The 14,685-nt window shown below is 35.8% G+C and overlaps 1 protein-coding gene across 3 annotated transcripts; it reads left to right on the top strand.

The window, feature by feature from the left end:
* Positions 1-986: 986 nt before the first annotated feature.
* On the top strand, positions 987-9,520 carry LOC137072009 (golgin subfamily A member 6-like protein 24). 3 transcript variants are annotated; one of them, XM_067440241.1, is made up of 8 exons: positions 988-1,180; positions 4,219-4,389; positions 4,825-4,852; positions 4,941-5,273; positions 5,496-5,572; positions 6,290-6,350; positions 8,421-8,861; positions 9,001-9,520. In XM_067440241.1, exons 3-8 carry the CDS (start codon positions 4,834-4,836, stop codon positions 9,303-9,305), a joined length of 1,236 nt encoding a protein of 411 aa, XP_067296342.1. In that variant the 5' UTR covers positions 988-1,180; positions 4,219-4,389; positions 4,825-4,833; the 3' UTR covers positions 9,306-9,520. The 3 variants fall into 3 exon arrangements, with proteins under 3 accessions (XP_067296340.1, XP_067296342.1, XP_067296341.1); XM_067440239.1 differs by lacking the exon at positions 4,219-4,389 and having other exon boundaries at positions 987-1,180; XM_067440240.1 differs by lacking the exon at positions 988-1,180 and having other exon boundaries at positions 3,800-4,389.
* Positions 9,521-14,685: the final 5,165 nt, after the last annotated feature.

Here is a 14,685-nt window from a genome sequence, read left to right as displayed (position 1 = left end):
GTGGCTCATAGATAGATAGATAGATAGATAGATAGATAGATAGATAGATAGATAGATAGATAGATAGATAGATAGATTATCCAATAACAATACGCATGAAACAATTATATAAAAGAAAATTATCTTTAAATTACGCCCTTGGCATCATTACTACTCCAGTCTTCAGTGTCACATAATCTTTCAGAAATCATTCTAATATGATGATTTACTGCTTAAAACATTTATGATTATTATCAATGTTGAAACATTTTTTTAATGATTCTTTGATGAATAGTAAGTTCAAAAGAACACAGTTTATCTGAAATAAAAAGCTTTTGTAACATTGTACTACCATTTAAATGTTTGGGGTCAATACAAATTTTATTTTTTATTTTGTTGGGAAAGAACTTAACGAAATTAATACATTTATTTATCAGGGAATGGGATGCATTAAATGTATCAAGTAACAGTATAGACATTTATAATGTTGCAAAAGCTTCATATTTCAGATAAATGCTGTTCTTTTAAACTTTCTATTCATCAAAGAATCCCCAAATCCCAAATAATAATCATAAATGTTTTGAGCAGTAAATCATCATATTAGAATGATTTCTGAAAGATCATGAGACACTGAAGACTGGAGTAATGATGCTCAAAATTCAGCCTTGCATCACAGGATTTTTTTTTTTTTTTAAAGATATTCATTTTAAAATATATTCAAATAGAAAACAGTTATTTTATATTATAATAATATTTCACAATATTAAAGCTTTTTTTTGTTGGTATTTCTAATGACATAAATGCATCCTTGGTTAGCAGAAGAGACTTCTTTAATATTTTTAAAAAATCTTAGCATTCTAAAACCTTTGACCAGCAGTGTTACAGTACAAATTTTGGCCACGGCAGCTGCCAGTTTATTACCCTAAATATCACAGATTTTTCTTTCCTTTCCTTTTTTTTTTTTTTTTTTTTTTTTAATAAAAATTTGTTCCAGAAGACAACTATGATAGCAAATTCCATCATTACCAACACAATTCAACAGAACATGGACCAGTTGTCTAGCGATGCTTTTGGGAAATTCACTCTATATTCATCCTTGACAGCAGCAGGATTTTTGATTGTGCAAAGTTTTGTATTATGTTCCATGATGAAAAGATGTAGAACTAATGTATTCTTTCCAAAGATAAAGTGCAACACAAAGGTAAGCGCGTTCACTTAAAAAAATTATTTTGCAAAAAAGTTACCTTGTTGCCTTAAAATTTTGAGTTCATTGAAATTAAAATTTTGAGTTAATACAATGAACATTTTTTGAGATTTGACAACCTTTATTAAAATATTATTAAAAGATTTTGTAAGCATATTGGGCAATTGTGTGGGTTTTTATTTCAGATGATGCAGTGAAACATGCCAAATAGTGCTATTTTAATGATTTATCATTTTTTTATGTTCAGACACAATAATATTTTGAGTTTCTATTTATTAAACAAATTTCCTTCATTGTATCAACTCAAGTTTTTAATTTCAATAAACTCAACAATAAAATTTTAAGGCAACCAGGTTACTTACTTTTTTAAGTTAAACCAACAAAAACCAACAATTTTTTTTTTACAGTTTTTTACAGTGTTGTTATCAGATTATTGAACAATATATCAATTTATGACACATTTCTGTTTTAAGTTTCAACAAAGACATTTTAGTCACATTTGCTCATTCCCTTCAATGTATTTGCCCTATTGATCTGTTTTACTGGGAAATTAATTGTATATAAAAAAAATTGTCCTTGGCAATTGTCATGGCAATACAATTCTATAGCATTATTTTGACAGTTAATGTTCTAGGCTTGGGCTGGAATTCTTTGACCCAATCTGGCAACACTGCCCTCTCTGAAATTGCTTATCATACCTTTAGCAGATTATTTTACTTTGGAAGTTTTTTCTCCTGTTAATAGAGGTTTGGTAGCTGCTCTAGAAGATGTGATCCTGATTATTAAGAGGTGCTTGCAGTTAGAAATATTGCAGTGTGTTTTTGTCTGAAATGATAAGGCAGGTTTGAAGCAGCACCTCTGGGGATTCAGCATGTGTAGCAGTGCTGTCAGGTGTTTTCTGTGGGATGTTAATGGACATGAGTCATGACTGCTCATGCTGTTTTCTCCCAGTCAGCAGGAAATGACTACCATGGTCGTTAAGTCCATCTTACATTTTCTAACATCCGTGCATAAGCTGAGCAAAAATAATAATTCATGCCTAAAAGTGTTTTCCATTACTAATGACCTGCCATTATTCATTAGTATTTTTGTCTGTGATTGCAGTTGCACTTTATTTTAAGGTGACATTGTTTCACTGTAGGCTAGAAGATACTGAGTAATATCAATTAACTGTGTACTTACTGAGTTAAGGTTAGGGTTTGTTTTAGGGTTAGTTGCTTGTAATTATGCAGAATTTGCTGTCATTAAATTGAAGTGTTACCATGATTGCAATCCCTCAACCATTTAATATGCATCATTTGCATTTAAATGTCAGGCTTCTTAGGGTTTTTTCTTCTGCTCGGTATATCGAAGACGACAAAGGATATAACTGGTTAGTCATCAAAGCAGCGACAACGTGGCGAAACAGTCCAGTTTTTGAGTGGCAGTCTTTAACGCCCACACGCCCTGTGTTCCAGTTTGTTTATATTGGACTGCATAATCTGCCCAATAAGGGGCTCCACACAAATAGACCCATAACTGCTTATTGCTCTCTAAATGGCTGTCTGCACTTGCCCTTGGGCTGTGTTTATGTGTAGATTTGTGGTCATTTTGGGCTGTTTATGGGTTTTTGGGCTGTTTGCACGTCATTTCTTCTGCTCTTCAAATGTATATCAGACTCATATCTTGTCTATATGTGAACATTACTGGTCTGTACTGCCATCTAATGGTAGGGGAAAGCAAAATGTAAAAAAAACATTTTTGTGAATGATCACCTCTATGGATTGGTATTGCAAAACCACCAGTATGTTTATTTTCAATTTTATTTGGTTTAACCAGCACTCATCTTTTTGTTTACAGAAATTATTATTATATCAGCTTATATGGTCCTAGCTTCTTTAAACAAAAAATGAACTCCACGTTGGACTGTTTGAGACGGGAAAGTGTCAGCCAAATGTAGATGAAAGTAGTGTTAGTGATAGTGTTTTCTATAAATCCATTAATAATGGGCATTTGTAATAGAAAACATATTTTCCGGCAGAAACACCGGTAACACTTTTAGGCATGAATTATTCTTTTCAGTCATAGCTTATTTGAATTTCATAAATGCCCCCACCACATTTGCTTATTTTGTATCCTCTTAGTACTATTAGATAAAGCCTCCAGCAACCACTACGGCTTATTAGGTTAATGTTACTGTTATAATAATCAACCTGATGTCCATCCACTGTATTTACAACTGACATCAGGAAATTCTGGACTACATGTTATTACATGAATACACTACATGAATTCTGGACTACATGTTAAATTCTGGACTACTCTGGTGCAAGAGTGAAAATATTAGGCCAATAACAGGTTTATGTTTGACAGGTCCAGTTTTAAACATAATTTCAGATGAATTTCATAGGCCTACACTAGTTTTTAGTTGTGACAAAAAAACTATATATATATATATATATATATATATATATATATATATATATATATATATATATATAAAGAAAAGAAAAGTGCAGTAGTTTCATTTTTCATCTGATCTGAATAGGTGACACACAAGATAAGTTTGTTCCTAGTGGTTTAAAAGCAATGACAAGAATGCTTTGCTGCATTTTTGTCAATGTTCACATTTTTAGGTTATGACGAATCTCATGGGCCTATTCAGCATACAAACACTTTATTTGGGGTTGGGCTGGGTGGAGAGATATAAAATAATACAGAAGTAGGTTAACTTTAAAGTTTTTCAAGTTCAAGCCACAAAATCCACAGTTTATCAAATGTAAAACTATCAAACAAGGCAAACATACTGAAGATAAACCATATCAAAACAGGCACCAAATTAATTTTGTGTTAGCTAACAAAACCCCTTCCATTTTGCTAAAGGACATCCAAATAACATGCTAATAAATAAATACAATAAAAACAGATTAGTAGTGAATCTCATATAATGAATGTGGGGATATAAACAACAGAAGCTAAGTGCTGTGCTTTTGTTTTACTGAGAGTAAGTGAATGTACTTGAAGTAAAAGTGAAAGAGATCTGAATGTTTGATTAGTGTGACAGTGTTCTCAGACAGCAGCAGGAAAGGAGAAGACTACTCTGAACAATTACAACTAAATCGATTTCTATATAAACATAAATCCCATTTTTCTTGACACAAAACTCGTGAGAGCTTCAGGTCCTCTGCATATTCTTCAACTGAAAGTGGAAATTTTCGACAGAAAAGGTAAAGCAACAAGCCATGGGTTTGTACACACACCCACACACACAGTGTTTTGTGTTTAAAATGGGAACAAATGGAAGTCTTTGAAAGTAGAACTTCTTTAACATTTTAAATTAAAATAGGGTGTTATTGAGTGAGACACTTTAAAAACTATTCTGTCCAAATAAAACAAACATTCTGTCATAAAAATAAATAAATAAAAATACTTTTTACTGTGACAAATGTACATTTCACAATACTTGTGTAAGTAAACAAAAGGGTCATAAACAGACAATCGACTGATTTTATTGCTGTAGTTTCATTAAACAAATGTCAGAAAAGCAGATAATATTGAAATAAGTAATTGTGTGATGCATGATGTTGAGTGGTTAGATGGAAATTATGTATTTCTTTTATAATATTTTTTTTTTTTTTTTTTTTGTGTGTGTCTGTATTTAGGGGAGAATAATGGCATCTGCAAGCAGCAGTAAGCAGTAACATTCTGTCAGATATTATTTCATTAACACAAAATGTAGATCATGTACTCAAGTCCATGTGTTTCTCTCCCTTCACAGATGAGTTTCATCTTATTGTCCCTGATAAAGCTCAGAGTGCTGAGATCAAACTGGGCTCTGATTTCACCATACCGTGTCATCTGTCACCTGGAATCAGTGCTGTTGACATGGAGATCAGATGGTTTAAGGAGACAGACTGTGTTTGTCTCTATAAGAACAAAGGGGTGATAGAAGGGAGAAGCTATGAGGGCAGGACAGGTCTGTCCACTGAAGAGCTGAACAGAGGAAATGTGTCCTTGAACTTCAGAGAGTCCAGAGAATCAGACATAGGAGTTTACCTGTGTCAGGTCATCAGTGAAGACAGGACAGAGGAAATAACAGTAGGAGTAGAAGGTAAGCATCCCATAATTATACTTCCCAATGAAGTTTTGGGAAATCTGGCCCACATCTGGTCTTGACTCCACATGTACGATATGTGGCCCGGATCTGTGCTGACACTATGCAGCTGTCTGGGTCTACATCAGCTCAAAGAAAAAATCTAGGTGATCAGTCAACAAGTACACCAAACCCAATCAAACACATGCTCATGCTTTAAAATGTGTCTTGTTCCCCCAGCAAGGGAAGAATCTGTCAAATCTGTAAATCAGCCATCGAAGATTCAAGGTAGACAAGTTCATCTCACACTACATGCGGTAAGACAACTTACTATGCATTAACCATTAAAGGATTAGTTCACTTTAAAATGAAAATGACCCTATGATTTACCCTCAAGCCATCCTATGTGTATATTACTTTTTATTTATTTCTGATGAACACAGAGTTACATAAAAACTATCCTGGCTCTTTCAAGCTTTATAATGGCAAGTTTCAAGTGCATTCATCCATCCATCCATTATAAACTTACTCCACACAGCTCCGGGGGGTTAATGAAGGCCTTCTAAAGCAAATTGATGGGTTTTTGTAAGAAAAATATCCATATTTCAAACTTTATAAAGTACAATATCTAGCCTCCGCCAGACGGCCTTCTGTATTCAACTCACACAGAAAGTTTAACGCCTCTCGCAGTTCAAACCACTTACATTACGTCTAACATCATCAGTTTCGCTTTTTCATAACTTGAATATAATATGCTGAAAATTGTATTGTAAGAAAGTGTAAATCAGGGCTTAAATGTGATCTAATTCGAATATGGATGCAAACAGACATAAGACATGGCTGTTATTCAGATGGCCACATTATAACACTATAGTACCAAAAAAGCAATACTGAATCAGCTCTAATCAGAATTGTCTTTAAAACCAGTAATATCTATATGGTTAAATGGTGATATGTTTCATCAGATACATTTTGTTTATAGTTTTCATCTGTAAATAGACAAATAATGGACTCTTAAGACTATTTTTCAACAGTCAAACAGAACTTGGGGGGAGAATCAGAGAATGAAAATTGAGGAGTCTGCTTTAGTGACAGGTGAGTGTTGCTAAAGTTTACCATGTTTGTGTGTTTTTACCTTAAACATTATATAATTAATTCATTAACAAATTATTAAGGTCAATGTAGACTAAAAACCTTAATTCTAGTTTCCTGAATCTTCAGCTTCCAGGGCTGTCCCCACCAATTTCCAAAATCAAACCTACGCACTTGGTGTTATAAATCAGGGCCAATATCTTAAGGCTAAAAGTAGCTCCTAACTTGCCGATTTAGGAGAAACTATTAAAAATAAGGGGCGTGTCAGTCCTAAAAGCAGATAGCAAATCCATCTCCAAAAAGGAAATAACGTCTGATTACCTGTGGCAGTTGTTTCACATCACAAGTTCACACTTACAAACGATCGATCCAAGTAAAAGAATAAAATAAGCCTATTTGTCCGAGGGGTTCGAGCTCGAAATTTAGCCCAAACCCCTAGCCCTCCACGAATCTCCAGCTGGGACAAGAGTGAGGAGTCAGGGTGGTGGAGGGATGCAGGATGTTGTCGAGGTAACAGTAACGGTGATTTGGCTGTGTATACTGTATGTCTCCACTCGAGCTGATTAGATAGTGCTCCTCATTAACTTTTTATAAAACATCACTTGTTGCTTGAATTCTGCAATCTCTCGAGATGAAGACATGAACATATAGAATTAACTGAACATATACTTGTTTAATTAGTGACACTTGCCCTACTTTTTAAAATCTTTATTTAAATATGGTAACATTTTATTTTTAAATCTTTGTTTGAATATGGCAAACATTTTATTTTTTAAATCTTTATTTGATTATGAAATTTATCAATTAATTAATTATTAATTAATCAATTAATTAATGAATTTTGATTAGAAATTCAACATTTCTATAATTAAATCACTGACAGAGACCCCTCCTCCATAAGCCAATCACTGTGGTCATAGTTAATAAGTGTGATGACATCATCCATACGAGGTCAACCCCACCCTTACTCTTAGTGTAAGACTTCTTTCTTTCTTTTTTAGTAAAAGTTGCTCTCAGCAGCTTTGTGAATATGTTTTAAGACAAAACTCTTTAACTAAACACTTTTACTGCATTAAGGAGAACTCTTAGTGCTAAGATAAAATGTTTTGTGAATACGGCCCCAGGATGTTAGGGAGTGTTACAAGAGCCCCTTTCACACTGCGATTCCGGCAAATACACGGATAATGTGACCCGGCATTTGTTCCCGGGTCGATAGATTCGGTCCATTCACACTGCCAGCGAAATACCGTAATATGTGCGCTTTCACACACAACCCGTAACGGTCTCGGGTCGAGTTGACACTTGACATCTGATGTAACGTATAATGGCGAGCGATCTCAGCTTCAGTGTGGATAGTAAGGAGCTCCGTGGTCTCGCGTTGTGTCCAGTTTGCACACATTTCTGCTTGTTTAATTTTAGTTTCTTTTGTATACGAACACTCTCTGCGTTTAAAACACCGACTAACTCTTCTGGCACTGCAGGGTTGTATTATTGAAGTAACAAGCTCTAGGAGTCCCACGATAACTACGTACACGTTGCGGCATTAGTTTCGGCTTTTGTTCACACAGCGCTCGTCCCGGGTCGAATACCGCAATATTACTAGGTCGAATTCGGTAATCAATCCCGGGACGTGGTTGCTTTCACACAGAAGGCGACCCGGCAATGTTCCGGGAATATTGCGAGTCCGACGTGCAGTGTGAAAGGGGCTAAGGTCGGATAGTGCTGCTCCACCACAGCTCCCTGAAAGACCAGCACAAGGAATTAAAAAGAAATAAGAGTTTAAAACGCTTCAACCCCACAGACTAGATAGAGGTAAACAGAGTCTCATTTCACACTCTGAAACTTGTATACACAAACCCAGGCAAGGAGAGCAACTAAAGGGTACGTTTATTTAAACATAACATGTAGGAGACCAAACAGAAAAGCTTTGGAAAAAAGGCAAAGGCCGAAACAAAAAAACACAAGTAGCCAGCTAATTGTGGTTACACACTTCTTTACTACACATAGGAAATAAAAGATAAAGAGTAAAGATAAACGTAGACATCATTATGTGATTGTGATTTCCTTTTTCAGAGCTGGAAGTCAATTACATGAAGGTAATTCACCAAACAATATCCAAGGTTTTCAAAAAGCAAGGGAAGAAACTGGAACAAACTGAACTACAACTAAAAGCATCCAAGACTGACATGGAAAGAGTCTTACAACAATTAGAAACAATCAGAGAAATATTTGGTGTAGAAAATAAAAAAAGTCTTGATAAGAAAGAATCACAGATGCAACAGATAGAAAATCAACTGCTACAAATAACCAAATACACTGAAGAGAAACAGAGTCAGCTTAAAGAGAAAGACACACAACTGGAGAATATGAGCAAACAGATGAGCCAGAAGGAGAAACTGTTAGAGAACACAATTAAAGAGATGGAAACCAGTAAACAGCAACTGGAGACACTGAGACAGGAGCAAATGAGACAGGAGGAAATGTTGGAGAAGAAAGAACAGTTGAGGATCTCGGGTAAGAAATTTGATCCATAATACACTTTTACATTTTAAAATGGTATCAAGCATATACAATACATATTGATAATTGCTGTTTGTTAAGGACATAACTTGCTTGATCTAACATCTTGGTTTTATACTTATGCTTCTCTCAGAGATGAATGAAAAATCTAAATGTCTTGAAGAAATCAAATCTCTTTTAGAAGAAAGAGATAGAAAGATTAAAGATCTGGAGAAAGAGAAAGAGAGACTTGATGAAGAACTTCAAGACAAGGACAGACGTTTTAAGGACATTAATGCTAAACTAATGCAAACAGTCAAAGAGGTTGAAGAGAAACAGAATAAGCTTCAGGGGAAACATACACAACTGGAGCACATACACAAAATGATGAGTGAGAAAATGAGACGCCCAGAGAACAAAGCAAAAGAGCTGGAAGACAGTAAATGTCCACCAGAGTAACAGGAAACTAAAAACACACATCTGGAGAAATAACAGCTAAAGTGTTTGAGAAAAAAAAAAAATCCTACTGTATGGTGGCAGCTCCATTTTATGGACATGCATTTGGGGTTATGGTTTTAAAAATGTCTGAATAAAAAGATAGAAATAGAAAAGCCTCAAATTGTGTAAAACAAAAGATATTCCCCTCAATTGTTATACCACATTTAAATGAATAACTTGATAATTAATCACAATAAGATAATTAAATTAATAAATTTACATTTATATATATATATATATATATATATATATATATATATATATATATATATATATATATATATATATATATATATATAATTGTTTTTTTGTTACTGTGTATTACATTGATATATATTTATCTAAACCTAAATCTTTTTAAATGGTAGCACTCACTGTAGCCTGTATGAATCACATGTGTATCTTGTCCATTTTAAAATATATTGTTTGTCATCTTTTATTATGAGTGATAATATGTCTAGATATTAATGGCTGAATGTATTTGTAGTATGTTATTAAAATGCATGATTATGTATTTATCCTCCTCCCATATCCCTCTGTCTATGCCCAGTTTATGTTTAGTCTTAATAATAAATTAGAATGATTTAAAGGGGTGATAAATTGTGAAATCAACTTTCCCTTAAGCTTTTGATATATAAAAGGTCATGGTAATATAAGAATATCCTATAAGTTTCAGTGCTAAACTTCCTTGTTAGTAAAAAAAAAAGCTTTTATAGACACCAGGCCCAGAAAACGATCATGTTCACAGCTTGACCTAGCCTAGAAATCTAGACGCACCCTAGCGGCAGCAAATCTAATCTGCCCGCGAGTGTCGTCTAGCAACTCTCAATACCCTTCTGAGCTGTAATCGCCAAACTCTTGCCGGGCCAATCACATCGTGTATAGAGTCAGTGGGCTGGGCCATAATGACGACGGCCGAGTTACGTTTGCGTGCTTCTAGTAAACACAGAATCTGGCAAACGGCGGTATTTCGAATCAGCTTTGACCGCGAATCTGGAAGACTTGGAGTTAAGCTTTTCTCTGAGAAAAGAACAAAGAACGGCACTGAAGTCATTCTTAAAAAGGGAAGATGTGTTCGGAGTTTTGCCGACCGGATACGGTGAATGTTTAATCTATCAACAAGCTCTGTTTCACCTTCGTTGCTCTGGTTGGTTGTAGCGCTATCCTATCGTGTGCAGAGGGAGTTTGAAAGACAACCGTTTATCCCGCCCCCTCGGATTGAGCCCTGTCAATGGTGAGTTTCCAGACCAAACATCTTGATGTGGGTCTGACTTGTCAGGCCAAGCGTGACCTCATCTAGTGGCAAAACATCGCCTCTACAGAATAATAAGCATGTGTAGTTCAGTAGCCCTGCCCACCGACTCATCAGATCACGCTAGCCAGCAGAAATAAATATGCTGAAGAATATAGCAAAAAATTGTGCTGTTCCTGGTTGTGGAAGAACCTACATTCTATGGGAAGGACAAAGACACAGTCACTGCATAAGCTTCCTTCGGATCCTAATATTAGGAATGTGTGGTTGAACTTTATTTTTATTGAAGTTCCAGCTGACGTGGGGGTGACATGGTGTTCACTTAATTTCACTGCAGCATCTTTTATAAGCAAATCTCACAATGCTATTTCTTCTATATTGGATCCGACAGGAGGAATGGTGCAAGTTCCAACACACTTATGTGAGTAAAACGTGTTTTTTTATATGTAATAGTATTGCATTGTTATAGATCGTTTTTCTTATATGTACGTGTCTAACAGAACATACCTTTAGCACGCTGGACTCAGATATGTTTGAGCAAGGGCTCGCAAAGCCCAACGTCCCGGGTAGGCCGATGAATCTCATTACATTCCTCTGTAGTTCACTCTTTCTGGAATTGACATTTGAAGGTTGCGCGCGCATATGTGTATGTGTGCGCGTGCGGTTTGCACCTACATTGAACGATCATGCGGGCTACGTAATACAAAAATAATAGTCCAATCAATCGCGGGTGGATGAGAAATAAATCATTGTGTTTGTTTGATAAAGACATACTTGAATCGTTCCGGTTTCCGCTTTCAAAATAATCTCTCCCTCATGTGAACTGAACTGACAGGGGCATAGATATGACAGTGGAGCTGAAGCTCATTAAATATGCAAATCTTATCCAATCCTAGCCACGGGCGTTTACTTCCAAGTCTCCAGTGCTGCACGCCCATCAAAACCCAGCTTTTTGGAGAAAGCAACAAAAACAGTGTAGAAAACTATTAGAAAATAAAAAAATAGAAAACAACAATAACAGTGTAATTATTTATGTAATTAATTACTTATTAGTTATGATGTTTTTGAATGTAAAAACCACACAAACGTCATTAGTTGACCTCAGACAACAGTATCATTTTTTTTTAAAAAGCCAGTTCATGACACCTTTAAAAATGCAAATGTGGTGTGCTGGAGAAAATCTAATAGAAACACCCAGGATAAAAACAATATTAAAAAACAGGTTTTCAGTAGTTTATCTGCAGTTATGAGAAAGTGAAAGTTTTTTTCCCCTCTGAGATGAGACCAGTGTGACAGGTTATTGTGGTTATTTTCAGTTCTGCTCCACTTCAACTGAAGCAGAACATTTGAAGAAGAAAGGTAGGTAAAGTTCATGTTACCATGCTAACCATACACACAAAATGGCAGTTCACGAGTTCCCACTTACATCAAATTAAATAGAGTAAAGATTATGCGTATTTGGCGTGCTGTCCAGGGGAGGGCTCCGGGCTCGGATTTTTGCCCGAACCCAGAGTACCCATCCCCCCGTGGTAAAGATACTCTATAACTAGACTGTAATGTTTTATGGATTGTGATGGCATCTAATGAGGGTTTATTAAATTGAAGTGAGGAGATGGGGTGGTGGAGGGATGCCAAAATAAAAATGGTCAACGAGAGGAGGTAAATCTGTAGTATAAGTACACCTCCTATCGTTGATCAGATTGATTAGCTTACCATGCTCCACCTGTGTTTAATTAGGTTTAAAGGGTCATGAAACCCTACAGCTAAATTTTTGAGATTTTAACAGAGGTATGTGTGTTGAACATCATTGAACATAATGTTAGCATCTGTTAGATTTAATTAAAAGGGGAATCTGGTCAAATTTTATGTTTTTCACCCTATTTTCATCTTCCGGGTTTAAAAACTACATTGCGTCCACGTCACAGCTTGTGACGTACCATCGCTCTAATAGTGCTACGTGACGCATCGGTGTCTCATTATTATTAATGAGACTGAGTTTTCTTATCCTATGAGAAGACACCGTCTCTTAATTATTCATGACAGCACGTGGTTCTTTCAAATGACAGAAGTGACAGTCTGCGTGTTCACGGAGTAGATGAGAGGAGTTTATGATGGGCCGTAAGTGTTTGTTTCCCTGGTGTAAAGATTCGGGTGTGTTGCATGGCTTTCCCCGCGATGCTGCCAGGGCTAGTCTCTGGCTGCGGGCGGTTGGTTGGCCATCAACTAGCGACACCTCAAAGCTTTATGTGTGTAACAAACATTTTTCGAATGAAAGTTACGAGAACTGGAGACAGGTGGACTTCGGTTTTACCGTTTAGCAGGAGCTAACGGTTCAAATTGATAGGGCTGAGGACCTGCACCGCTATCTGAACCATCTTCTCCTGGGGTTTCAGGAGGAGAAAAGTCCTCCACCTCAGCAGAGCCCTCTGTACTGCTTTTACTGTAGTCTTCACTGTCGCTGTCCATCTTTATTATGGGTGTTCTGGGACGCGCGTAAGTTAGATCTCGGCTATATGTACATAACGGTTGTTGTTTTTTTCGATCATTTTTTTTTTCTTTAAAAAAATATGCATTTATACTGTGTATACAAACATAATTCTATATTTATAAATGACAATAATAATTGTGTATGCATTTCTATATTTTAAACAATTCCGATTAATCTAATATATGTAGCAAGGCATTTGGTTACTTTAAATGGTCAAACAGACGGTTGTCAGTGCATTTTATTGGACTTTAATTTTGCCAGCTTTAAAAATCCTGCATTTCGTTACGTTTAACCCCATATTTTGGTTGAGATTTGGCATGGGCCACTGCTCTGCACTGATAGATGACAGTTGCTCGCCCCCCTCTTTCTTCCCCTGCCTCGCTCTGCCACACCCACCCCCTCCCCTCTTTTCACGGGCATGCACGCCCATTTAAGTAGCATTTTTCAAAAAGATTACGAGGTGGATTTGAGCTGAAAGAGGGGGTTTCATGACCCTTTAATTATCTGACGTGCTCCCCTTGTTAATTAGGTTTGATTAGCTGACGGCTCCGTTGTTTAATTATCTGTTAGTGCTCCTCCCGAAATTAGTTAATAAAACTTCACTTAAATGAAATCTTCAAGGTAACATTTACTGTCCTTTATTTTCATTGTTTCATCATCTGGTGTGACAGTCCTAAAATAATATTTGATTGTGTTTAGTGCTTGCTCTCTGCAGTAAATCACTAAGCCATTTCAAGTTTTGCAGATTATAAGTATTATTGTTTCATTTTTGGTAACTATGAGTGAAACGTCAATTCATCATTGCATATCAGACATTGACACCTTGTGGAATAAAGGTGAATTGCGCCTTATTTTGTGATTAAAGACTCATTTATCATTGTGCAAAAAATATATATATACAATCATGCACGCCTCGGTCATTAGGGACCCTATACAATTTTGACAAAAATCTAGTGAAAAAACAGGCCTTCAATTATAATTTTTTTTTCTTGTTATATTTAAAATGGATTGATTGAGGAATACTAAGAAGGTTGATGTCTAACTTTAAAAAAATGAATGAGGAGGAGGGTAGTGAATGACGTATCGGGTCGCTAACGTCTCGAGGTATGCTTTTAAGGGTTAAAAAATATCCCTAATTAATTTTTTGAGCAAGTACACTGTTGTGTTGGGAAGTATCAATTCATAGTAATTGCTTACTATAACACATGTAATGTGGAACTGCACCACTAGGTGCTCTAGTGAGAAACTGTGTTGAGTAATATGAAGAGAGAAGAATAAAGTTAGTTTTGGTTGTACACTGCATGGTGTGTGTTCTGAAAAATGTGTGTTCTGTGAAATGATGAGAACACCACATGCACAACAAGCCAGTATTCAAAAATATCTCTTTACCTTAGCCCCATTCACAATGGTAAGCTTGTAAAAATGTAGTATAATTTGAGTGGTATGGTGGATTTCCATAGGAAATTCAAGCATGTCTTTTTATTACATCATATCTGTGTTCATAAAGAAAGAGTCTGGTGAGTAGTAGTAACGTACACGAGGAGTGGACCTATAGCCTTTTCCACAGCAGCTGGAGTAATTAAATTTCAATTTTCAAATTT

This window comes from Pseudorasbora parva, chromosome 3 (assembly GCF_024679245.1).
Source record: "Pseudorasbora parva isolate DD20220531a chromosome 3, ASM2467924v1, whole genome shotgun sequence".
Lineage (NCBI taxonomy): Eukaryota > Metazoa > Chordata > Actinopteri > Cypriniformes > Gobionidae > Pseudorasbora > Pseudorasbora parva.
The sequence above is the reverse complement of the archived record's forward strand: the minus strand, read 5'-3'. Positions and strand labels throughout refer to the sequence as shown.

Bases quoted from the DNA above. Each gene is read 5' to 3' on its own strand.
- LOC137072009 (XM_067440239.1), top strand. From the start codon at position 1,025: ATGGACCAGTTGTCTAGCGATGCTTTTGGGAAATTCACTCTATATTCA. The intron at 5,573-6,289 runs GTAAGACAACTT...ATTTTTCAACAG, and splicing joins TTCATCTCACACTACATGCG to TCAAACAGAACTTGGGGGGA. The intron at 6,351-8,420 runs GTGAGTGTTGCT...TTCCTTTTTCAG, and splicing joins GGAGTCTGCTTTAGTGACAG to AGCTGGAAGTCAATTACATG.